Below are 26,235 nucleotides of genomic sequence, written 5' to 3' on the forward strand. Positions count from 1 at the left end.
GACCACAGCAGCACGGAGATTCATTTTCTCGATCTGACGGTGTCCATTGATGAACAGGGCATGATCTTTTCTTCCCTCTATAGGAAACCCACTGCAGGAAACACGATCCTGCACGCAGGAAGCGCTCACCCTGAATCACTGGTGAATAGCATCCCCTACAGCCAGTATTTACGTATAAGACGTAACTGCAGTAGGGATGAGAATTTTCGGATCCATTCAACCAATCTGTATCACAGATTGAAGCAACGAGGTTATAGCCATAGATGCCTTAAAAGAGCTTACAATAGAGTGAAACCACAACAAAGGAGTTCTCTCATTTTCTCTAAAGGACCCAAAAAAACTAAGTATAACAACCAAAAACCGGACACTGTGCGCATTATCACCCGCTATTCCAGCCAGCACAGAGATATAAAAAATATTCTCAAACAATTTTGGCCCTTACTCTGCGCTGACCCTTATATAAGCAAATTTGTGCAGAACTACCCAGAAGTCACTCATCGCAGGGCTCCCTCACTCAGGGACCGGCTTGTTCAAAGTCATTTTTTCCCGACTCCTGACATTTCAAAAGAGATCTCCCGCAGAGGAGGCACTGCACCCTGTGGTGGTTGTGATATGTGTCCCTATGTAGCTAACTACACAAAATTTAAACTGCCTAATGGTCAATGGCATACAACCAAAACTTTAGTGACATGTCAAACATTGGGAGTGATTTATCTTGCCCAATGTATATGTGGTTGTTTCTATGTGGGAAAGACCAAAAGATGTTTCTGCATAAGAATTGGTGACCACATTAAACCCATCTTTAGAAAGAAAATAGTTACTGCTATTGGTTCACATATCGCCACCTCTCACAACTTTGATTCAAAGGTGTTTACCTTTATGGCTCTTGATCACATCCCCCCCGATCTTAGGGGTGGCAGTGTGGATTCAGCGCTATTACAATCAGAAGCTCGATGGATTTATAGTCTCCAAGCTACACGATACCCTGGCTTGAATGAGAATTTGAGCTTTAAATCCTTCCTGTAAAGATATTGGTCCTTATATGCTCTTGTTTTTTGTCGCCCCCCCCTTACCAACTTTGGTCGGTGCTTTTTGTTTCCATTCATCGGATCAATATGTATGCATACCCCCTCTCTCCTTCTTTATGAATTTCCCCATTTTTTTTTTTTTTTTTGTCCAATCTACTCTTTCCAATGCATAATTAACTGGGGCATTTCTTAGGATACAGGATAACATCTTGTTCCTTTAACATTGTTGAATTATATTGTTGAATTATGAATTCATAGTAGGTACACTGTAACCATACTATATGAACTATTTGTTTTTATTTTCAACCAAAAATCAGCTCTATAGTCATATGTTTTTTACATATATAATATCTATAACATCTACACAAACTACTTCAATCATATGTACTAATTTAATGGTTCCACAGTTTTCTGGCCACATCCAATATTTTGAGGCCCTCAGCCTGATAGTGGATATCGGGCTGGGCTTCAACTTTCTTTCCACTGTTTTGGGCACATTTGGCGATGTGTCGCAGTTTCCTCCTTGGTATGGCCAATTGTGCAGTTTGTTTATTGGCCACAAGGGCGCTCGGGGAGTTTAGTGTTAGCCTCCACACTCACTCCCCTTACCACAGCTGATTTTCCCCTATGCAATGTCGTTAGCAATCTTCCTTTTTTGTCGGTAATACTGACAACACAGCCCCTGTCCATCTGTGATCAGCTTGTCTTGTTTGCTGTGTGCATTGTCACACATACTTTCTTGAGCCCACTTGTCCACTGATGGGGTTAAATTTTCTCCCCACCGTTTGACATAGTGAGCTCTCTGCTTGATCCATTCCACCTGTCATCCCATCAAGCCTCCTCACGCTGCAGGTGTATTGCACGCATTGCTTTGGGACTTGTTTCAGCTGTGATTGGCCCACCCGATATCATGTGATGCTTACTAGTCACACATGGGGTTAGGCCAGCCTATTTATACAGCATTTTGCTGCACACCCAGTGCAGAATGCCGCAGGGTCATATGTTCAGTGAGCACTCTTGTCCTTAATGCTTTGCAGGTATGTTAAACTCCTTTTGTGCTATCTCCCTACAACTACACTGCTAGATTTCACTCCATCTAATTGCAACTATGCTTGCTGTGTATGCTCTTTAGTTCCCCTTCTGGATCAAGCAGCTGATTTCTTCTGGCTTTATACACACTAAGCTTATTGTGACTTTGCAACACTGCCTGCGATCCTTATATAGATCTTATACAGGTATGTGTATTTTTTTGCAATTTCTAAATAATCTCGGCTCCGTTTTGATAATGTTTATACAATTTATTTATTTTTATTTTTATCTTTTTCTATGGTTGCCCCGTTTGGAGGCAGGGACACCTTTGTAATTTGTAGCCAATTGTTATCGTTTAAACAGATATTTTGGGAAATCTACATGATTCCTTCCTTGAATTAACACTGCAGCTGGATTGCTCATTGATGTCCCTGGTCTTTAACCCCATAAACCGTTATATATGCAAGTCATTTATGCTTTATGGTCTCACAGTCATTACTGCTAAACTAAGTTAACCAATATTTTGGTCATTATGTCTTAAATACATATATATCTCACAGATAATAATATGTTAACCCCTAGCCATCCCTATTGCTTTGGCTATGGTTTTTTTTTTTTTTTTTTTCTCTGTCTCACTTACATGTTAACCCTTATATGACTGTCCTTTTGTGACCATTTTCAAACTTTTCCTGCTCATTTGCAGGATCATGCACATGACCATTTTCACCTCGGCGGTTTTCTGTGTTTGTCGCTAGTTGTGGGCAACTCGTGGGTAAGATAGTGTGGTCTTTAAACTTTGGAACCATTTTTTACCATTATATGTTGTACCTGATTTAAGCAATTGGAATGTGTATTATATTTTACTGGCTAATGCTTGTATATATACCTTTCAGTTGCATATTTTGACTGGATATCGCTCCCTCCCCTGAAGAAGCGGAAGTCCGCGAAACATGTAGGGTCTATGCGATTTCCTTTTCCAGTTGCATCCATATTTACAACTGACTGATGCTGTGTTATCCACTGAATCAAATCAACAAACTGGTTGTCCACTTTTCTTTTAAACTATTGTATTGTATGTTTTGTATTCATAAATAAAGCATTTTTGTAATTTTCTAACAAGAATTGTGCTTTCTCATCACTATCAATTTGCTAAAGTACGCACCGCAAATTATCCCCTTCCCTTTCCCATTGGAAAAAACTTTATCTATCTAATTGGGATTAGGTGCCTTATTTGTGGGTGAATCTACACATCTTGGACCATATTTCCAATGGAGGTTGCCAATTCTGATTACCAGATGTGTCTGGCTTTGCCGGTGCAATGCGGCACCAAAAGTTTTAATATTTTGAGTCACCGACCTGGAAAAAGTATGCAGATTATTCTGATGTACGTGAAGAGTCACGCCTTTTCTGGGTCAGGGTCTCAAAAATATAAAGTCAGAGCCAGGAAAATGGCATTTCAGAGCTTAGCATTTTTCAGGATGACAATCTCTTGCCTCCGTTTCCTGTAAGCAAAGCAGACTTAGAAAACTACAAATTCCACCAATCACTCCCTGACCAGCCGCCGCAGATTTACCGCGGTAGGGTTAGCTCCCCTGCGCCCGCAGGTCCGACAGACAGCCCGCTGGCACTAGGGCTTAACAAGACCAAGAGAAAATGACCAGCGCTCTCCGCAGAGAACAACGCATGCTCCAAGTGCTGCACACCGGCCTTCTCTCCAGAAAACCACAACAAGCTTCCCAATTGGTGGTCTGGCCCAGACCCTCCCTTCATTTGTAGTGCGGAAATGGCAAACCCTTCAGCTATGACCAATAACCAGTAATGTGCGTGAAACGCGTCAGGTGATTTATCCACCATCTGATTGCTGTATGGATTGATATTTACTCATTGGAGTGCGGCGGTCTGGGTTTCCTCTACACACAGAACCAGCACCCAGCTTGTGGAGGGAAGGGGAGGTTTAGGCATCTTTACCTGGAGCGATATTATATATCCTTTGACATGGCGGTCCCTGGGCATTACCCCGATCTTGTAATAGAGCTGATGATGCGGCTCTTAATCCATGTGATCGGCTGTGTCCAATCACAGATGATCACATGTAAAACACGGAACTGACATTTATCGGCTCTCATCACCGCACACGAGGCAAGGAGAGCCAATCAGCATCAACTCCTCGCAGGGGAGACTGCACAGGTAACCAGGGCAGTGCCCATCCATGCCACCTATCCTTGCCCAACAGCGCAGCCTCATCAGTGAAAGAAATATACTTTACGAAATTTACTGACAGAAACTAAGAAAAAAACCTTTTCCCCCCAAAAATGATCAAACTTAAATTTTATAGCAATAGAAAATATCCAGCAGTTATTAAAAGCCACCAAAAGAAAGCTCTATTTGTATGAAAATGTCATGTGTACAGTGTTACATGACCGAGTAATTGTCATTCAAAGCGAGCGCTGAAAGCTGAAAATTGGCCTGGGCAGAAAGGGAGTAAAATTTCCCGATACTGAAGGGGTTAAACACTTCAGATGAAACATTTTATCTTCTCTGACAAATAATTGTTCAATGGCTGCAGACAACAAAGGCCATAAAAGTAAATCGTGTTTACTCCTGCAGTAGGTGGATTGCCCACAAGGGGGAGCACTTGCACCATTTGGCCTCCATTGTTTCTCTCCCAGGATTGGTCGGAATTTTTTTCCTTCGGAGAATGTCAGGAATCTCTCTGTGGGGGCAAAGCTACAAAACTTTATATCCACCACAAAGACTTTCACAACACAAACTGCCACTTCCTCTTAGAAAGCCGTTCAATAGCGGAAATTTTCTGCAGGTTTCACAAGATGTGTTTCCAGGAAAAGATCGGGAAGGGAATAGAAGGCCGGGGAGGAACGAGAAGGCCCGGGGAGGAACGAGAAGGCCCGGGGAGGAACGAGGAGGCCCGGGGAGGAACGAGGAGGCCCGAGGAGGCCCGGGGGGGGGGAACGAGGAGGCCCGGGGGGGGGAACGAGGAGGCCCGGGGGGGGGAACGAGGAGGCCCGGGGGGGAACGAGGAGGCCGGGGGGGGACGAGAAGGCCGGGGGGGGGACGAGAAGGCCCGGGGAGGAACGAGAAGGCCCGGGGAGGAACGAGAAGGCCCGGGGAGGAACGAGAAGGCCCGGGGAGGAACGAGAAGGCCCGGGGAGGAACGAGAAGGCCCGGGGAGGAACGAGAAGGCCCGGGGAGGAACGAGAAGGCCCGGGGAGGAACGAGAAGGCCCGGGGAGGAACGAGAGGGCCCGGGGAGGAACGAGAGGGCCCGGGGAGGAACGAGAGGGCCCGGGGAGGAACGAGAGGGCCCGGGGAGGAACGAGAGGGCCCGGGGAGGAACGAGAGGGCCCGGGGAGGAACGAGAGGGCCCGGGGAGGAACGAGAAGGCCCGGGGAGGAACGAGAAGGCCCGGGGAGGAACGAGAGGGCCCGGGGAGGAACGAGAGGGCCCGGGGAGGAACGAGAAGGCCCGGGGAGGAACGAGAAGCCCGGGGAGGAACGAGAGGGCCCGGGGAGGAACGAGAAGGCCCGGGGAGGAACGAGAAGCCCGGGGAGGAACGAGGAGGCCGGGGGAGGAACGAGAGGGCCCGGGGAGGAACGAGAAGGCCCGGGGAGGAACGAGAAGGCCCGGGGAGGAACGAGAGGGCCCGGGGAGGAACGAGAGGGCCCGGGGAGGAACGAGAAGGCCCGGGGAGGAACGAGAAGGCCCGGGGAGGAACGAGAGGGCCCGGGGAGGAACGAGAGGGCCCGGGGAGGAACGAGAAGGGCCGGGGAGGAACGAGAGGGCCCGGGGAGGAACGAGAAGGCCCGGGGAGGAACGAGAAGGCCCGGGGAGGAACGAGAGGGCCCGGGGAGGAACGAGAGGGCCCGGGGAGGAACGAGAGGGCCCGGGGAGGAACGAGAAGGCCCGGGGAGGAACGAGAAGCCCGGGGAGGAACGAGAGGGCCCGGGGAGGAACGAGAAGGGCCGGGGAGGAACGAGAAGGCCGGGGAGGAACGAGAAGGCCGGGGAGGAACGAGGAGGCCGGGGGAGGAACGAGAGGGCCCGGGGAGGAACGAGAAGGCCCGGGGAGGAACGAGAAGGCCCGGGGAGGAACGAGAGGGCCCGGGGAGGAACGAGAGGGCCCGGGGAGGAACGAGAAGGCCCGGGGAGGAACGAGAGGGCCCGGGGAGGAACGAGAGGGCCCGGGGAGGAACGAGAAGGGCCGGGGAGGAACGAGAAGGCCGGGGAGGAACGAGGAGGCCGGGGAGGAACGAGGAGGCCGGGGGAGGAACGAGGAGGCCGGGGGAGGAACGAGAAGCCCGGGGAGGAACGAGAGGGCCCGGGGGATTCTTGTTTTATCACTAGCCTGGCTTTGGATAGAGATACATTTTCGTTGGGTGATTTATTTATATAGGAGCCCGCACCTCATTACATCGGCTCTCTCCCCCAGGAGCCCGCACCTCACCACATCGGCTCTCCCCCCCCCCCCCCAGGAGCCCGCACCTCACCACATCGGCTCTCCCCCCCCCCCCCAGGAGCCCGCACCTCACCACATCGGCTCTCCCCCCCCCCCAGGAGCCCGCACCTCACCACATCGGTTCTCCCCCCAGGAGCCCGCACCTCACCACATCGGCTCTCCCCCCAGGAGCCCGCACCCCACTACATCGGCTCTCCCCCCCCCCAGGAACCCGCACCTCACTACATCGGCTCCCCCCCCCCCAGGAGCCCGCACCCCATTACATCGGCTCTCCCCCCCCCCCAGGAGCCCGCACCTCACTACATCGGCTCCCCCCCCCCCCCAGGAGCCCGCACCTCACCACATCGGCTCTCCCCCCCCAGGAGCCCGCACCCCACTACATCGGCTCTCCCCCCCCCCCCAGGAGCCCGCACCTCACCACATCGGCTCCCCCCCCCCCAGGAGCCCGCACCTCACTACATCGGCTCCCCCCCCCCCAGGAGCCCGCACCTGATTACATCGGCTCTCCCCCCCAGGAGCCCGCACCCCACTACATCGGCTCTCCCCCCCCCCCCAGGAGCCCGCACCTCACTACATCGGCTCTCCCCCCCCCCCCAGGAGCCCGCACCTCACTACATCGGCTCTCCCCCCCAGGAGCCCGCACCCCATTACATCGGCTCTCCCCCCCCAGGAGCCCGCACCTCACCACATCAGCTCTCCCCAGTCACTATATCTGATCTCCCACAGTACACAGAACATGGAAATGGAATTATTTTAGTAAATATAAACGGCTAAATTTCATTCTCTCATCAATAGTATATAGCAGTGTTGTGACTTCTATCAGGGTCTGGTTAAAGCGTGTAGTTTTCATTCTGCTCTGACTGTCCTTTGAGTTGCATAACTCCTGACTGTCTGGACAGTGCTGATCGTCCCTGTGATAACCAGAACCCCCCCCCCCCCCCCCCAAATAAAAAACCTAACAATACACACCAAACTGAGCATGTGCAGGGTGCCTCCAAGGCTCGGTTCTATCAGCAGATAGATTGGGGACAGTAAAAGGAAGGATCAGAAAAGACCGGATCATTTTTTTACACAATGCAGAGGATTAACCCCTTAGGTTCCACAGCGAGTATAACAAGCATGCTTTACTACATAAACACCCCGATTTTACTGTTGTGGGTTTAGTGACACTTCAGGACACAGTCTACTCCGTGAATACACAACGTGGCTTCCAACCAGGGAGAATAATGGAGGATTCGGGAGCCACTCCTCAGTCACCAGCAGAGAGTACAGAACATGTTCTTCCTTTGAAGTCAACAGAGCTATAAAAATATATTAGACAATGGGGGGGGTGTGAGGAAATGCCATCTGCTGGAATGCGTTGGGCTGAACTCTGCGAACGTCTTATAATAAAAGACAAGCCCAATACCGACCCATTACTATCCGGCTTCAATATTCTCATCACCGACCAGCAACAAGCATGCAGGTGAAGTCGCAGCACCCGATGTGCGTTTATACAGGCGACAATGACGGAACGTATTCAAGTGCCCACACACAGATCTGCGGCTGCGTTTTCGATGCATGCGGTGTTACCGGGCTCTTAGAGAAGTCACAGTTCATGTCCAGCCACGTGATGTCATCCTAAAACATCATCACCTCTTTCTTCATGTGCCAATCACAGGAGAAGGAAAGATTCTACATGTATGGAGGAGGGGACGGCGCCAATCGCACTGCAAATGTCGCTGTAATAGAAACTCAAACCCCAGGTGCAGGCTGTGCGTCGCACCCACCAAATGCGTGGCATTACACGGTACGGATGGGCTTTCATTCTCCAAAACCCGCCATTTACATCGATTGCGAGTATAATCCAGCCCCGCCCCCCGATGTGCGTTACCTGGGCTGTTTGCAGATTCTTCGGCTGTCATCTGCATAAGTAAGGCGACCTGCTGCCTCTCCGATAAAGGGTACCCGGCCCGCATCCCTGAAAGTCCAATGCCAAAAGGTAACGCACACTTCCGGTTAGCAGGTTCCTTCTTGATTCGTTTCTTTTCGGGTCCCTGCTTTTCTGTAAGAGACAAAACGATTGGTTATTGGAGAATTTCAGATCAGTGCAGCGTCCATCGATTTCATCACCCAACTCTCTAATGTATAAAAACCACAACATACATTTCTGCCTTTATATTAGAACAAAACATGACTTATACAGGCGTTCAGCATTTTACACCTACGTAAACGCATGGCCTACGTGGCCACGCCCACACCCCTATTTAAAGGCAAAAAAAACATGGAGATGTTTAGGTAGGAGTTTGAGACAATTTGAATTGATAAACACGCGATGTTGCATTGTATTCCAATGGCCACAATAAATGAAATATCAGGCCAATAGAACACCATACAGGCCTAACCGTGCGTTCTTACAGGAAGAAGTAAATTCATTGGCTCCCGTGTGCACGAGGTCCTAAAGTGCTTCTAAACCAGGGACTGACAAATCTTTCAATCCAGGAGACATTTTTCATACGTTTAAAAAATCATTTTAGCCCTGAAAACTACATGAACATATTTTTTATAAGCAGACACCCTACAGAATAAAATGGCGATGGTTCCAATTTTTTTTTATATCACACGGAATTACTACAAAAGGTCTACGAAAGGAGAGAGGGAAGAGAGGGCGGGGGGGGGAGAGAGGGCGGGGGGGGGGGGGGGGGAAGAGAGGGCGGGGGGGGGGGGGGGGAGAGAGGGGGGGGGGGGGGGGGGGAAAGATAAGGGCACCCATTGCTGTGACCCAGCCAATCAGGAGGAGAGTCCTGGACAGCCGAGGCACTCGTGCACATCGCTGGATCAAGATGGACCTCAGGTAAGTATTGGCAGGGGGGGGGGGTTTGCATACAGGTTTTTTTATCTTCATGCATATAATGCACATTAACATACCAAAAAAATAAAAATAAAAATATGATATTTGATGCAATATTCTGCATGTAGCCGGCTTTAGATCAGACACAGGAATGCGGCCGCAGATGCCGCTCATTATCCTCTCTTCTGAGTCTGCACTGGGCAGACGGTCACGAGACGCTCCCCCCACGCGCGGTGCGTCAGGGAAAAGCCTGAAGCTTGTAAGATCAGAACACGGAAGAGGAGCGAGCAGCCAAATGAAGATTACAACCACATGAATGGCGCACCGCTGTACACCAAATCCCACAATTCCAACAGCAAATGTGATGATTGGAGGAAGGCGGAAAGGAAAACCACAGAAATGATTATACAGCAAGAAAAAAAAAAAAAAAAAAAATCACTTTGTTTCAAAGCGCAGCCCTGAGAAGACGCATGCAGACCGGCAGGATTTCTCCTGAAAGAACAGAAGCTTGAAATGTGTCCGGATAATATGGCAACCACATGAAGAATTAAACCGTCCAATAAAAGACAAAAAGGGGAGGGGCTTCCCACATTTCTAATTGCTCACGCAACAGTTTGATCTTGTTTAATAATTACAAAGCCGGAGCCCAATCAGGTTGCAGGAAATGTGGGAAGCGATGAGGTCTGCATGAATGTAACGCACATGACAATCCGATGAAACGCACAACAACCCTACCAAACCCACCTCACTAAAATAAATCTGAAGCTGCCACTGCGGGGCCTCATGTGAATGTCAATATTCTGAGCCGCTGGCGTCACCTCTGACCCGGGGGGGGGGGGGGGGGCAGTCAGCAGTTGTATGCCGGGACCCCGCTTGTTGAATGCTTGTTCTGGTTCAGAGATCCAATACTGAAGCCAAGGGCAGCAAGGGAGCAGGGTTAGTACCGGCCTCCTCCATATCCATGCGACATGATGGCCGACACATTGGACACTTTTTACATTGTCACAGCGATCAGTGCTATAAAAAATGCACCGATTACTGTGAAAATGACACTGGCAGTGAAGGGGTTAAGCACTAGGGGCCGCTGTAGGGGTTAAGTGTGACCGTAGTGTGCGATTCTTACTGTAGGGGGGCGTGGCACGTCACTGATAGTCGTTCCCTGTGACAGGGAACAGACCATCACTGACACTCACTAGGAAGAACAGGGAAAGGTTTGTTTACTTACATCTCCCAGCTCTGTGACCCGATCGCGGGACACCGGCAGCAATCGGGTCCGGTCACAGAGTTCAGGACCGTGTCGTGAGCACGACCCGCGGCCGGGCTCTTAAAGGCAACCTATACGTGCTTATGCCCAGCCGTGCCGCTTTGCCCACGTATATCGTTGTGCGGCGGTCCTTAAAGGGGTTGTAAAGGTAAATGTTTTTTCACCTGAATGCATCCTATGCATCATCCTATGCAATAAGGTGAAAAAACATCCGACGGTGACCACCCCCCCCCCCCCGAACCCGTTTTACTTACCTCACCCCTCAAAAGTCCCGCGTGCGTCCCCGTGATCCTCTTCGGTTCCCGGCCTGGCCGTTGATTGGCTAGGCTGGACGGATTGATAGCAGCGCAGCCATTGGCTGGCGCTGCTGTTAATCACATCCGATGACGCGGAGCACCGGGGGGGCCCGAGTGATACAGTAGGCGGCTATGCCCGCCGCTGTACCACGGGAGCGTGCCCGCAAAAGCTTTCCACCATGCTCGCTCGTATGAAGGTGGAAAGCTTTAGGGAGGAGGAGCCTAGACAGCCGCCGAGGGACCCCAGAAGACCGGATTCGGGGGCCACTCTGTGCAGAACGAGCCGCACAGTGGAGGTAAGTATCACGTTTGTTATTTTATTTATTTTTAAAAAAAAAATTCCTTTAGTGTCACTTTAAGCGGTTAAAGTAGAACTATGCCCACCAATTAAAAAAAACATTTTTGTTGCATTAAAAATCACCAAGGTGTATTTTTTGGTAAAAAAGAAACAGTTTTTGAAAAACCACTGTGCAAATACCATGTGACAAAATTGCAATGATCGCCATTTTATTTCCTAGGGTCTCTGCTAAAAAATAAATAAAAAAAATCTATAATTTATATGGATGGCGCAATTCTTACGGCATCCATTGAAATCAATGTGTTGACTTGTCATGAGAGATTGTCGCACATCACAGAAAGTCGCATGAAGCTGAACCGAGCCAGCTCGCTGTTATATAAAATGTTAAAAAAAAAATAAAAAAAAAAATAAAAGTAAAAAAAAAAAGGGCCGACCAGAAGAATCAGTTTCCAGCCTGGAGATCTCATAGCGCATTTCTCGTAACTCGCCGCCCATTAACCCAAATCGTCGCGTTTTCGCCAGGCTGATTAAAGAAACTGGTTAAAAGCTTAGAGCTGAATGAGGAGCCAATCAATAATCCGGCCAGAAATCGCACCTCCCCCCCACGTCTCCGCTCTGCACAAATCCATTACGCTGATTCAATTAAAATGCTTTCCTAAAGATAGAATTGTCTGTAAGCGGCGGGATGGAACGTGGCAGGCAGCGAGCCGTCTGAGGCGGAAGCTTTATAATGCCCTCATGGCAGCTTCTCCTCAAACACTTCCCATTAGTGGAGAGTTATGGAATCGCCCCCTCAGACCGCCGCACAAAACGCACGTTTATACATCAACGCCTCAACACAAATAAGATCGGCACCAATCGCCGTCCTCTTTTCATCATTCCACCGAACCTGCAAAAGCAGAAAATCTCAGCTGCTGATGACATTTGTGGAGAACGTTCCATGGAGAGCGAGGGCGCGAGAGAGACTCTCCAGAGCGAGGGCGCGAGAGAGACTCTCCAGAGCGAGGGCGCGAGAGAGACTCTCCAGAGCGAGGGCGCGAGAGAGACTCTCCAGAGCGAGGGCGCGAGAGAGACTCTCCAGAGCGAGGGCGCGAGAGAGACTCTCCAGAGCGAGGGCGCGAGAGAGACTCTCCAGAGCGAGGGCGCGAGAGAGACTCTCCAGAGCGAGGGCGCGAGAGAGACTCTCCAGAGCGAGGGCGCGAGAGAGACTCTCCAGAGCGAGGGCGCGAGAGAGACTCTCCAGAGCGAGGGCGCGAGAGAGACTCTCCAGAGCGAGGGCGCGAGAGAGACTCTCCAGAGCGAGGGCGCGAGAGAGACTCTCCAGAGCGAGGGGGGCGAGAGAGACTCTCCAGAGCGAGGGGGCGAGAGAGACTCTCCAGAGCGAGGGGGCGAGAGAGACTCTCCAGAGCGAGGGGGCGAGAGAGACTCTCCAGAGCGAGGGGGCGAGAGAGACTCTCCAGAGCGAGGGGGCGAGAGAGACTCTCCAGAGCGAGGGGGCGAGAGAGACTCTCCAGAGCGAGGGGGCGAGAGAGACTCTGCAGAGCGAGGGGGCGAGAGAGACTCTGCAGAGCGAGGGGGCGAGAGAGACTCTGCAGAGCGAGGGGGCGAGAGAGACTCTCCAGAGCGAGGGGGCGAGAGAGACTCTCCAGAGCGAGGGGGCGAGAGAGACTCTGCAGAGCGAGGGGGGCGAGAGAGACTCTGCAGAGCGAGGGGGCGAGAGAGACTCTGCAGAGCGAGGGGGCGAGAGAGACTCTGCAGAGCGAGGGGGCGAGAGAGACTCTGCAGAGCGAGGGGGGCGAGAGAGACTCTGCAGAGCGAGGGGGCGAGAGAGACTCTGCAGAGCGAGGGGGCGAGAGAGACTCTGCAGAGCGAGGGGGCGAGAGAGACTCTGCAGAGCGAGGGGGCGAGAGAGACTCTGCAGAGCGAGGGGGCGAGAGAGACTCTCCAAAACGAGGGCGAGAGACTCTCCAGAGCAGACAACGGGGATTGTGTATAAAACATACAACACCCGCGTCTTACACAATTCATGTGCAACCAGATAAAGAGCAACTCCGGGAACACGTGAAATCACAAAAACATTTTTCAACTACACACAAAAATCAGGAAATAGAAAAATTCAATCTTTTCAGACTGGTAATAACTTCACACACATGCATTCTGGTGCCTTGGGACATGTAGTCCTGATTAACGCATTATAGTAGATGTTATTCATGCACGCTCGTAAACTGGGTGTTTCGGGGGAGGGGAGTTCACAGGAAAAGCTAGGATTTAAAAAAAAAAAAAATGCTAAAAAAGGAATCCAGACATATTTTGCCAGCACTGATGGAGTACAAAATCTTTTTACAATTGTATATCATTTTTTTGTAGTACAATAGTCGGTCCTAATATAAAATTCAGGACTAGGGCGGGCAGACTGCCATCAATGAACCCCCTGGGCAGCCAATGAGACGGCATTGTGTTAGGCGGGCCATACACTATACAATTTAATTTCCTTTGGATTTACCAACGTAGTAGAAGGGCCGGCCTGATTGCGTACAAATTCAAAGTGTTTAGGTGTGACCGAAAAATTGTGCAATGTATGGCCAGCCTTCTATAAACATTTTTCAACACCGGTTCAGTTCGGTGAAAACAGGAAATTCTGATTTGGATCACCAACCTTTACCGCTTCAGACACCAATGGAAAACCTCCCCAGCGGCCGTGCCCCGCCCACTATGCTTGAGCCTTTATTTACAATGCAGACGCCCGGGTGCAACTAAAAAAGCGCCAATCATGGCAGAGAAGAGCTGGCAATGTGGGGGAGGGGGGGTACCCCAGACCGATTCTTACCGGTATCAGAATCTTTTTGATCTCCATTGGTTCCGACTGAGAAAGGCAATTTTCTTTTGGTCGTTTTTTCTTTCACTTCTTTCCCTCCATCACTTCGATCCAACTTTGGAGTCTTGTTTAGGGAAACTTTATCTTTATCCTGCGGAGGAGAGAAAAAAAAAATGTGTTAAGTCATCGCACATCATAGTAGTAAAATATCGGCCCGCTCTGCGCACGCTGCATTCTATGGGATTCTAAAAGGGGGTCGTCGATTTATACGATTGTTACATTTCCCCCAAAAAAGACAAAATAGAACGATAAGCAAAACTTTCCATTGTGGAGAGCAAGGGGGTTAGAAACTCGTCATTTCGTTTTTGTCATCTGTGTCCCATTGTGGAGATTTCCCTTCATAGACAAAACAGGAAGTGAGGGGAAATCTCTGCAAATTGGGGGAATCTCTTGGGGGGGGGTCCCCCCCAGGTCACCTGAACTAGTGTCCCCATTGGAAGAATTCCCCTCTTAACTTTTCTGGTGACAACTCAAAATTTGGGGATTTTCTTTTATTGATTGGTCAACAATACAAATAGAGAATCTCCCCAATGGGGACACAGCAATAAAAACTGGGAAGTGTTCTAACCCGTCTCCACTCCAACATTCGGGTGGATAAAAAATAAAATTGCATTTTAATAAAATGCTTTTGTAGTAAAAATACGCCCCTCACCTTGTTGCGCCACTGCCGCATCACCAGCCATTCCATTAAAGTAAATGGGATAGAGGAGGGGGGGAGCCGCCGCCGCCGGACAGAGAAGAGGGGGGAGCCGCTGGACAGAGAAGGGGGGGGAGCCGCAGCCGCCGACGGGGGGGGGGGGGGGACACCGCCGACAGAGGGGGAGCGACACCGCCGGACAGAAGGGGGAGCCAGCGGACAGGGGGGGGGGGCACGCAAGTGTGAAGCGGCACTTAAAGGGACAGGCATCCCCTGAAATGACCGGTGAGGAAGGGTCAGTTACAATATTACTCAATGAGACGGCTGTCAGAATTTGAAAATAAAATCCATAAATGACTTGTAATTGCCGCCTGGTGGGATCAGCGGGGTAAGAAGAAGTTATTTATAGCTTTTATTTATTCTGTCATTTTATATTCTGAAAGAAAAAAACTGACACATTGCATAAAACATCTGCTGTGTGTCATCAGGAGAGATTATCTGCATACATTAACCCCTTCAATACCGGTCACTTTCACCTAGAGGTCGACCGATATATCGGGCCGATATTCAGTCATTTTGGAGAAATCGGCATCGCCCGATTATTATCCAAATGTGGCCGATATTTAGCAGATCTGCATCAGCAGAGTGTGGAGAAGGAAGGAGGAACATGGGGATAAAGAGCCTCATCCACAAATCCCACAAAACACTTCAACACGTCATTGGTGGTAAAGGGGGCGATACACGGGATTAAGGACTGGGGTATGTAAACTTTTGATCAGGGTCATTTGGGGAGTTTCTGTTGCGATTATGATATAAAAAGAGTAAACACAGATGATTGATAATAAATGGCTTCAGCCGATCACTGACCATGAGAGAGAGAAAAGTTTTTGTGTTCTCTTCATATTCTCAGAAAAATGGCCAAGAAATCATAAATTCTGCCCCAGGGTATGTAAACTTATGAACACAACTTTATATATACACACAGAAGAGAGAGAGAGAGAGAGAGAGAGAGAGAGAGAATATATATATATATATATATATATATATATATACACACACACAGATATATACATACACACAGAAATATTATATATACAGCATGTAGATATAAAGATAACTACACACAAATATTTTTAGGCATATCCATGAAGTACAGATCTAGGATTTGCGGGGGGATTACAGACCCTCCAACATGGAAAGATACGGTGGGATAAATAGGTTGGAGTGTACCCCCCTCCCCCTCATCGGGATGCACAATCCGTGTTTTAGTCACCATGACAACATGAGCAGCCCTGAATCAGACCGTCAGCTTGAAAAATGCTGAAATATTAAAAACAGTTTAAAGATATAATAAGATGAAAGAGATCAATGACCGAGGAAAGCCCAGAGACCCCAGCGCTGGATTTCTATAGATTGCCATTATCTGCGACAAAAACTTTCCTTACAGCCGAGTTCCAGACATTTGTATTTATTAAAAGTCAGCAGCTACAAAAACTGTAGCTGCTGACTTGGTGCCAATTCACAGCAGACGCAGTTCTATTCATTTCCGTGCTTTTTCTTCCTGCACTAAAAAAATGTAAAGTTTTCCATGTATTCCAATGGCATGCATGTCCCCGGCCTCCGACCCTCTGCTGCCCCGTGTCCCCGGCCTCCGACCCTCTGCTGCCCCGTGTCCCCGGCCTCCGACCCTCTGCTGCCCCGTGTCCGCGGCCTCCGACCCTCTGCTGCCCCGTGTCCGCGGCCTCCGACCCTCTGCTGCCCCGTGTCCGCAGCCTCCGACCCTCTGCTGCCCCGTGTCCGCAGCCTCCGACCCTCTGCTGCCACCATGGCCGCAGCCTCCGACCCTCTGCTGCCCTGCTGCCACCATGGCCTCGGACCCTCTGCTGCCCTGCTGCCACCATGGCCTCGGACCCTCTGCTGCCCTGCTGCCACCATGGCCTCGGACCCTCTGCTGCCCTGCTGCCACCATGGCCTCGGACCCTCTGCTGCCCTGCTGCCACCATGGCCTCGGACCCTCTGCTCCCCTGTGTCCCCAGCCTCGGACCCCCTGCTGCCACCATGGCCTCGGACCCCCTGCTGCCACCATGGCCTCGGACCCCCTGCTGCCACCATGGCCTCGGACCCCCTGCTGCCACCATGGCCTCGGACCCCCTGCTGCCACCATGGCCTCGGACCCCCTGCTGCCACCATGGCCTCGGACCCCCTGCTGCCACCATGGCCTCGGACCCCCTGCTGCCACCATGGCCTCGGACCCCCTGCTGCCACCATGGCCTCGGACCCCCTGCTGCCACCATGGCCTCGGACCCCCTGCTGCCACCATGGCCTCGGACCCCCTGCTGCCACCATGTCCCCAGCCTCGGACCCTCTGCTGCCACCATGTCCCCAGCCTCGGACCCTCTGCTGCCACCATGGCCGCAGCCTCGGACCCTCTGCTGCCACCACGTCCCCAGTCTCGGACCCTCTGCTGCCACCACGTCCCCAGTCTCGGACCCTCTGCTGCCACCACGTCCCCAGTCTCGGACCCTCTGCTGCCACCACGTCCCCAGTCTCGGACCCTCTGCTGCCACTACGTCCCCAGTCTCGGACCCTCTGCTGCCACCACGTCCCCAGTCTCGGACCCTCTGCTGCCACCACGTCCCCAGTCTCGGACCCTCTGCTGCCACCACGTCCCCAGTCTCGGACCCTCTGCTGCCACCACGTCCCCAGTCTCAGACCCTCTGCTGCCACCATGGCCGCAGGGAGAACTTGCACTTTAAACTTTGCCCGCTGTAAACGAGAATGGCTGCCAAGAGGGACGTTAACCGTATTGATGGTCATTGAGGCAGTATTTCACCTCCTCCACATATCTTTTTTACATAGAGGGGTGTTACTTTGTAGTTCACAGAAGCAGCAGAAAAAAAAAAAAAAAAAATTTAGATTTTAGTTCAGGAAGTCGGAATTACAAAAGATTTGCGAATCGCATCAAAGAGCAAATTCTGTTTTTGCAGAAAATGTACTTTGCCCAAAAAAAAATGCAGCCACCAAATCCAAATTGTCATTTGCAGGTTCTTCCTGGGAAATGACATGTAGAGGCGACACGGGAGGAGAGCGCAGAAAACACGCGCGGCACAAACCCGATCAGGATGACATCATAGAGCAGCAACCCGGCCTGAGCCGCGAGTCATCTCCCGAGACCTTCGTACAAATCAAGACGATCGTCCGAGGCTTTCCGAGCAAATCTCTACAATCATCATGGAAATGTCCGCCATTCAATCTGATACAGTAAATGCAATTTACACTTTTATATCAGATTATATTGTAATGTTATGTAGATTATCTGTCTCTATGGTAATGATTGTTCATTATTCACAATCCTGTCCGGGGCTCTCGCTGTGCCAGGATTCTAGTGCTCTACTTCTAAGCTCCATCTGACCCGTTCATGTTGGATTTCCATGTACTTGCTAAGAAGTCACTTGCAGGTCAAATTTACATGTCAATGAACGCCGAATCATCTCCAATTGGCTCAACTGACGCCACAAAGTGCAAAACCCTTTGACAGGTTCTAAGCCGCTTAAAACTGAACTCCAGGACTTCAGCCACCAAGTAAAATGTGCAAATAGAATAAGTTAAAGTGTTACTAAACCCAGGAGCCTCCGCACTCACTAGATCCATGCTCTCCCCCCCAGGAGTCCGCACTCACTAGATCCACGCTCTCCCCCCCAGGAGCCCGCACTCACTAGATCCGCACTCTCCCCCCAGGAGCCCGCACTCACTAGATCCGCACTCTCCCCCCAGGAGCCTCCGCACTCACTAGATCCGCGCTCTCCCCCCAGGAGCCTCCGCACTCAATAGATCCGCGCTCTCCCCCCAGGAGCCTCCGCACTCACTAGATCCGCGCTCTCCCCCCAGGAGGCCGCACTCACTAGATCCGCGCTCTCCCCCCAGGAGGCCGCACTCACTAGATCCGCGCTCTCCCCCCAGGAGCCCTCACTCACTAGATCCGCGCTCTCCCCCCAGGAGCCCACACTCACTAGATCCACGCTCTCCCCCCAGGAGCCCACACTCACTAGATCCACGCTCTCCCCCCAGGAGCCCGCACTCACTAGATCCACGCTCTCCCCCCAGGAGCCCGCACTCACTAGATCCGCGCTCTCCCCCCAGGAGCCCGCACTCACTAGATCCGCGCTCTCCCCCCAGGAGCCCCCACTCACTAGATCCGCGCTCTCCCCCCAGGAGCCCGCACTCACTAGATCCGCGCTCTCCCCCCAGGAGCCCGCACTCACTAGATCCGCGCTCTCCCCCCAGGAGCCCACACTCACTAGATCCACGCTCTCCCCCCAGGAGCCCACACTCACTAGATCCACGCTCTCCCCCCAGGAGCCCACACTCACTAGATCCACGCTCTCCCCCCAGGAGCCCACACTCACTAGATCCGCGCTCTCCCCCCAGGAGCCCGCACTCACTAGATCCGCGCTCTCCCCCCAGGAGCCCGCACTCACTAGATCCGCGCTCTCCCCCCAGGAGCCCGCACTCACTAGATCCGCGCTCTCCCCCCAGGAGCCCGCACTCACTAGATCCGCGCTCTCCCCCCAGGAGCCCGCACTCACTAGATCCACGCTCTCCCCCCAGGAGCCCGCACTCACTAGATCCACGCTCTCCCCCCAGGAGCCCGCACTCACTAGATCCACGCTCTCCCCCCAGGAGCCCGCACTCACTAGATCCACGCTCTCCCCCCAGGAGCCCACACTCACTAGATCCACGCTCTCCCCCCAGGAGCCCACACTCACTAGATCCACGCTCTCCCCCCAGGAGCCCACACTCACTAGATCCACGCTCTCCCCCCAGGAGCCCACACTCACTAGATCCACGCTCTCCCCCCAGGAGCCCACACTCACTAGATCCGCGCTCTCCCCCCAGGAGCCCGCACTCACTAGATCCGCGCTCTCCCCCCAGGAGCCCGCACTCACTAGATCCGCGCTCTCCCCCCAAGTATTGGACAGATGTACCGAGTGAAATACTCCAATCCCAGACCAGACTGCGGTGACAAAGCGAGATCATTATATTGGAGATCCAAGTCATCTTAGTTCAGCAATAGGCCGCCATACTGTACCTTTTTCCCAGTTTGTTTCTCCACCATGTCGTAGCTTAGAGAGAATTCTTCCGGCTGTGGTGTTTTAGAACACCCACCCTTGGGCATCGTTTTGCCTTCCCTACTTGGCCTTCATCTATTCCCCAATCGCTTCGTCATCAACCGTCTGCAGAGGGAAAAAAAAGGGAATTGTTAAATAAGGAAAATTATTGTTCTCATAACATACAGTACTCCTAAGAATTCCACCAGGTGATTATTTTCCCAAAAGTCACCAGCTTCCTCAGCTGTGAGAGACCACTCATGCTTCACAACCCTAATAAACTTGGGGTGCCGCTCTGGTAACTCCTACGTAAGGGCGCAGGCGGCTGCGGAGCCCGTCCAATTCGCTCTCGTATATACTGAAAAGGGAAGAAACTGTTGCACACGGACTGGTGAAATAAGAGCCTCACTGCTCCCATTGGGCTAAATCATGGAGGTCATGAGTAAGCCCCACTGGCAGGGCGAAACGCGTGGGTGGAGTCAGGCTAAAGCCAACTTGGTTCATCCACTTTTCGGGGGGGGGGGGTTTGAGGGTTGGTGTGTGGCAGTGTTTTTCCCTCTCCAGTATCTGATATTTTGTGTTGCGCAAAAGTCAAGATCCAGCCTTGTGTTTTTTTTTCACTAGACCATTAAAAATACAGCACTAGGAAAGCACAAAAATGGAAGCCCAAGCCCCAAGAACCATCCAACCACCACTAGTCCAAGCCCCAGGAACCATCCAACCACCACTAGTCCAAGCCCCAGGAACCATCCAACCACCACTAGTCCAAGCCCCAGGAACCATCCAACCACCACTAGTCCAAGCCCCAGGAACCATCCAACCACCACTAGTCCAAGCCCCAGGAACCATCCAACCACCACTAGTCCAAGCCCCAGGAACCATCCAACCACCACTAGTCCAAGCCCCAGGAACCATCCAACCACCACTAGTCCAAGCCCCAGGAACCATCCAACCACCACTAGTCCAAGCCCCAGGAACCATCCAACCACCACTAGTCCAAGCCCCAGGAACCATCCAACCACCACTAGTCCAAGCCCCAGGAACCATCCAACCACCACTAGTCCAAGCCCCAGGAACCATCCAACCACCACTAGTCCAAGCCCCAGGAACCATCCAACCACCACTAGTCCAAGCCCCAGGAACCATCCAACCACCACTAGTCCAAGCCCCAGGAACCATCAAACCACCACTAGTCCAAGCCCCAGGAACCATCCAACCACCACTAGTCCAAGCCCCAGGAACCATCCAACCACCACTAGTCCAAGCCCCAGGAACCATCCAACCACCACTAGTCCAAGCCCCAAGAACCATCCAACCACCACTAGTCCAAGCCCCAAGAACCATCCAATCACCACTAGTCCAAGCCCCAAGAACCATCCAATCACCACTAGTCCAAGCCCCAAGAACCATCCAATCAGCACTAGTCCAAGCCCCAGGAACCATCCAACCACCACTAGTCCAAGCCCCAGGAACCATCCAACCACCACTAGTCCAAGCCCCAGAATTTGGTGTATTATCTTGGATATGCAGTAGAGCTGGGGCGATCCCCCCCCCCCCCCCTAAAAAAAATAGCGTTGTTCTAAAAACTTGACTTATGATTAACGCGCTGCGGCCTCACCTAAAAACTTCTGCCAGCAGCTCCTCAGGACCGGTGTCGTCAGCGCTGGTACTGGGGGGGGGGGGGAAATCTAACAAAATCGATTTTTTTGAAAATATGAATTGATTTGACCTACCAACTCGATTTTTAAATCAAAGCAATTTTTTTCCCAGCCCATAGAGAAGTAAAACTTAGAAATAAATGTCCCTTTGTAATGAGCGCATATTCCGTAAAAGCCCCCCCCCCCCCCCCCCCCGGGCATTCAGAAGTAACCCAAATGCTCTAAACAAGAAGCATCGCGTGTGATCATTGCTCCACTTCTCTAGTGGGGTCCAGGCAGGCCTTGACAAAATCCGGGCACCAGGTCGCAATTGCGACAATAAATTGTGACCTGGCGCCCGGTGTATAGAGACACTTCCATGATGTGACGCATTTAGCACAAATGAACTGACACCAGAGGTTGTAACAAACAGTAAAAGATTTACCCCAAAGCTTCAATCCAGCGAGGTGCTCTACATACACGCCATTCATACATTCACACCAAACTTATTTATTATAAAAAATAAATAAAAAAATGGTATATATAAATGAGGAGGAATGGCGGCGACACCTTTAATGCACCTATCAGACAGGAGGTTTAGGCCCCGCCTTCATTTCGATGTTTTCTGATGGCCGGTGACAAAACATTCACATATTATCGGACGCAGAGACGCATCTTGGCTGGAGACCAGCGACCGCGCTCTTCAAAGTCATCACATGAATTCTGCAGTCTTCCCGTAAAAAAAAAAAAATCCCTTCCTATCAAATGCCAGAAACATTCTTCAGTCACGTCAGAGGGGGGGGGGGGAAGAAACGCACAATAAAACCCCAGGCACAGCGCCAGTGTAATTCCTTGCAGCAGTCAACAAGTGACCCGTGATGAAATTAACGTTTAGCTGCTGTAAGGCCGCGCAGCGCCGCGCTATCTACACAGAATCAGATCACACCAAAGACTTGATATTTTAGACAAAACTCGCGTCTCAGTTCATCCAACTTTCCTTCCAATCACTGAACAACAAAGCTTAAAGCGAAGTCCCACCCATAAGGGGAGGCTCCACTTACCAGCCCCCCCTCCAGTGCCACACTTGGCACCTTCCCCCAGGTACCCATCCCCACTTCCGTAACGATCTGACTTGGAAGTTCGGCCCCTCCCCCTTCCACCGCGCCATTTAAAAAGCACAGTAAGGAACCGGCAAGCTGTCAACGCCGGGTGCCCACACTTGTAATGCCGGCGTTGGGGAGAGAAGAGGAGAGAGGCGGGGCTTCGGGAGGGCGCATCGCTGCATCCCGGGACAAATGAGTAGTCCGAAGATTTCCGATCATGTGACTGCCTTAGTCATTCGCAGCAGTCACATGACCAGAAGCTCTGACCCCAGCATTTAAAGGCCCCTAAAGGGCTGTCGGGTGCAGAATTTAAGGGGTTAAAGGATGCTACCCCCCCCCCCCCCCCCAAGAATCATACTTACCTAGGTGGATGCAGCTTCGGTCCAATGCTGCATCTATCCCCTGCTGCCCCTTTACTGAGCGATTGAACACCTCCGATTGCTCAGTTCTCACAGATCCACGAAAGGAGAGCTGCTGCCTGTCAATCAACATCTCTCCACTCTGCCTGACCTGTCCTGTACACACACACACACTTTTCCTGTGCACACCGCCGCAACGCAGTGGGATGAGCCGGCCCCACCGGAGACCAGCCATTGTTCCTTAAGGTGGGACTGTAAGGCCCCTTTCACACCGGGCGAAGGAGGTACACCTTTTTACTGCAATATTCACCCGCTAGCGGCCGAAAAAGGGTTAATACCACCTACAAAGCGCCTCAGCAGAGGCGCATTTTCCAGTGGTATTACCACGTTTTCCATTTCTTTTGTTGGGAAGGCGCGGTGGAGGAGCGGTAAATCCCCCCGTTCCTTCACCGCTCCAAAGATGTGGCTAGCAGGACTTTTGGAGCGGTCCTGCTAGTGCACCGCACTTTCGGGCGTCCACACTGAAGACTGCAGGGCAAAAACGTGTCAGTGTAAAGGGGGCCTAAGAATAAGCGCCCAGCGCGGTCCCCCTGCACCCCATAGGTCTCCACAGGCCTGACTGCTCTGCATGGCGTTTATTTTCAGGCCACAAGAGAAATGAAAAGGAAGGCCGGCGCTTTGTTTCCCCTCCTCCAGAGATGATACATGAAATCCGTATTCCGGAGACGCCGCCGCCATCATCATCTTCACTCGGCCTTTAATCTAGACACACGGCTATTATCCCTCGCCGAGGTGAGAGCCGCACACCAACAACGCATGACGAGACCTTCCGCAGGCCGGCCTGTTGCCAGGAAACAAGGTCAGGAACAAACACTCAGCGACACGTTCCAACCAGACCCTGAAGAGCAATCTGGAGCCAAAGAATACGAGATCCCTCATCGTTTCCGGGGACTAGACCCAGATAACACATTTCTGCTCCTACCTGGGGCAGTGACACCCGGATCTTCTGGGGTGTTACAGGAAACACGAGGGCCACCAGGGAGGACTTAACCACTTCTGACACTTTCTGCTTAGAAGTTGAAATTTGTATTTAGTTCCTAGAAAATTACTTCTGACCCCCAAACACACATTTTCTTAGCAGAGACCCTCGAGAATAAAAAATGGTGTTTATTGCAATTTCTGTCGCACGGTATTTACGCACCAGGTTTACAAAAACTTATTTTTAATTGCTTTTTAAATTAAACAAAATTTTCCTTTTATTTTTCTGTACAATGTGAAAGATGATGTTGCGCAGAGCAAATAGATACCAAACGTGTCACGCTTTAAAATTGCGCACACTCCTGGAATGGCGACAAATTACGGTACTTAAATCTCTATAGGTGACCGGTTAAGAGTCAGAGGAATAGCGCTAGAATTATTGCTCTCGCTCCAATATTGGCGGCCATACCTCACATGACCTATGTAGGGCTGCAACCAACCATTATTTTCATAATTCAGGGTTTGACAAATTTGCTTGGAATCTCGGAGCCAGCTAAAAAAAGTTAGGAGCCAGAAAACGCGCCCCGTCCCGACGAGCTCGCGCGCAGAAGCGAACACATACGTGAGCAGCGCCCGCATATGAAAACAGTATTCAAACCACACATGTGAGGTATCGCCGCGATCGTTAGAGCGAGAGCAATAATTCTAGCCCTAGAACTCCTCTGTAACTCAAAACATGCAACCTGTACAATTTTTTAAACGTAGCCTATGAAGATTTTAAAGGGTAAAAGTTTGTCGGCATTCCACGAGCGGACGCAATTTTGAAGCGTGACGTGTTGGGTATCAATTTACTCGGCATAACATTATCTTTCACTATATAAAAAAAAATGGGGGTAACTTTACTGTTTTTTTTATAAAAAAAAAGTGTATTTTTTCCCCAAAAAAAAGTGCGCTTGTAAGCCCGCTGCGCTAATACGGCGTGACAGAAAGTATTGCAACGACCGCCATTTTATTCTCTAGAGTGTTAGAATAAAAAAAATATATAATGTTTGGGGGTTCTAATTAGAGGGAAGGAGATGGAAGTGAAAAAAATTACACATTACACATGCTGTTTTACTTGTAATGCCAACGGCCACCACCAGATGGCGCAGGTCACAGAAGGAAGCTTGGCACTTCACAAGGCCGCGGCCTCAATTACCGGCCATCGCGGGCCCGCCGCGCGATGGAGGTGTGGGTCACACTGTGCCTCCGTGCGCCCCCACCTACCCCGCCGCGCGATGGCCGGGCCCGCGATGGCCGGTAATTGAGGTCCTGGCTTTGCGGCATCAATTACTGGCAGGCGCCAGGTCACAATTTGTCGCAATATTAATGAAAATTATATTTACAGTAGCGATTTGCTTTTTTGTACTATAAAGAGATCATTTTTTTTTTTAACCCCCATTATGTTACTGGCCGATTAATCGATTCTGAAAATTGTAATCGATTGGTTGTTTCGGCCCTATGGGAAATGTTTTATTTTTACACTGTCCTTTTATTTTTTTGATCACTTCTTGCCATTAGGAATGTAAACATCCCGATCGGCTGCGTTCACACATGGGGTCGGCAGAATCGCTGCCATTTCAAACGGCAGCAAAAATGGGGGGGGGGGGGGGCGTTTGCGATGCTATTACTTCTAATGGCGCTGCGATTTTGCATGCATTGAGTGAAAAGCGTTGCGATTGCAGTGCGATCGGAAAATCGCAGCGCGATTGGGGTGGCATTAGAAGTAATTGCTTTGCCTACCCATCCCACCGCTTTGCAGCCATTTGAAATGACTGATCGGAATCGCTGTGATCGATCGTGTGAATGCAGCACAACCGAACCTGAAATGCTCAGCAGACTGCGCTGTCCCGGAGGTTTTAATATGAAAATTGTCCAATGAGAGAGAAGATGACGGATCGCCAATCGTGTCCCCGGATCGGATTACATGGTTTAGTGGAGAACGCTTCATATCCTGTAATTTCCGCAACGCGCTTATGATCCGATTTTCATGTGCAAAGACCATGTGACCAAACGCTGCCACAGACACCAATATAATTACAATCATTTACCACGTTCTAATTACAGCGACTCCCCAACCGCGCCGAACCGCAGACACTCCGATAAATACGCATTTCTGTACATCCGACTTCATGGACTGAACAGCTTAAAGAGATATTCCCCTCCCCCCTCTGGGTGATCGATGTACAGAGCCCTGAAAAAGTATTCATACCCCTGAAATTCCCCACATCTTCTCAGGTTACACCCAAAAACACAAATGTATTTTATTGGGATTTTATGTG

General features: G+C 51.0%; 2 protein-coding genes and 1 long non-coding RNA gene across 5 annotated transcripts in view; 2 read left to right on the forward strand and 1 right to left on the reverse strand.

The window, feature by feature from the left end:
- ANKRD11 (ankyrin repeat domain 11) overlaps positions 1–26,235 on the reverse strand; it is a 158,380-nt gene that overhangs the window by 32,180 nt on the left and 99,965 nt on the right. For both annotated transcript variants that reach the window (XM_040329617.1, XM_040329618.1), the window contains 3 exons: positions 19,819–19,963; positions 14,045–14,183; positions 8,403–8,573 (listed from right to left, as the gene is read on the reverse strand). In XM_040329617.1, coding sequence (XP_040185551.1) covers positions 8,403–8,573; positions 14,045–14,183; positions 19,819–19,905 — 397 coding nt within the window. In that variant the 5' untranslated portion in view covers positions 19,906–19,963. The remainder of the gene's footprint in view (positions 1–8,402; positions 8,574–14,044; positions 14,184–19,818; positions 19,964–26,235) is intronic.
- On the forward strand, positions 2,015–3,047 carry LOC120917971. Of its 2 annotated transcripts, none has more exons than XR_005744251.1 (3): positions 2,015–2,065; positions 2,161–2,263; positions 2,421–2,519. It is a non-coding gene; the product is annotated as an uncharacterized LOC120917971 (long non-coding RNA). The 2 variants fall into 2 exon arrangements; XR_005744250.1 differs by lacking the exons at positions 2,015–2,065; positions 2,421–2,519 and adding exons at positions 2,761–2,829; positions 2,951–3,047 and having other exon boundaries at positions 2,072–2,263.
- Positions 20,267–21,370, forward strand: LOC120916854 (extensin-like). Its single transcript, XM_040327797.1, has 2 exons — positions 20,267–20,279; positions 20,478–21,370. Exons 1-2 carry the CDS (start codon positions 20,267–20,269, stop codon positions 21,368–21,370), a joined length of 906 nt encoding a protein of 301 aa, XP_040183731.1.

This window comes from Rana temporaria, chromosome 11 (genome assembly GCF_905171775.1).
Source record: "Rana temporaria chromosome 11, aRanTem1.1, whole genome shotgun sequence".
Classification (NCBI taxonomy): Eukaryota; Metazoa; Chordata; class Amphibia; order Anura; family Ranidae; genus Rana; species Rana temporaria.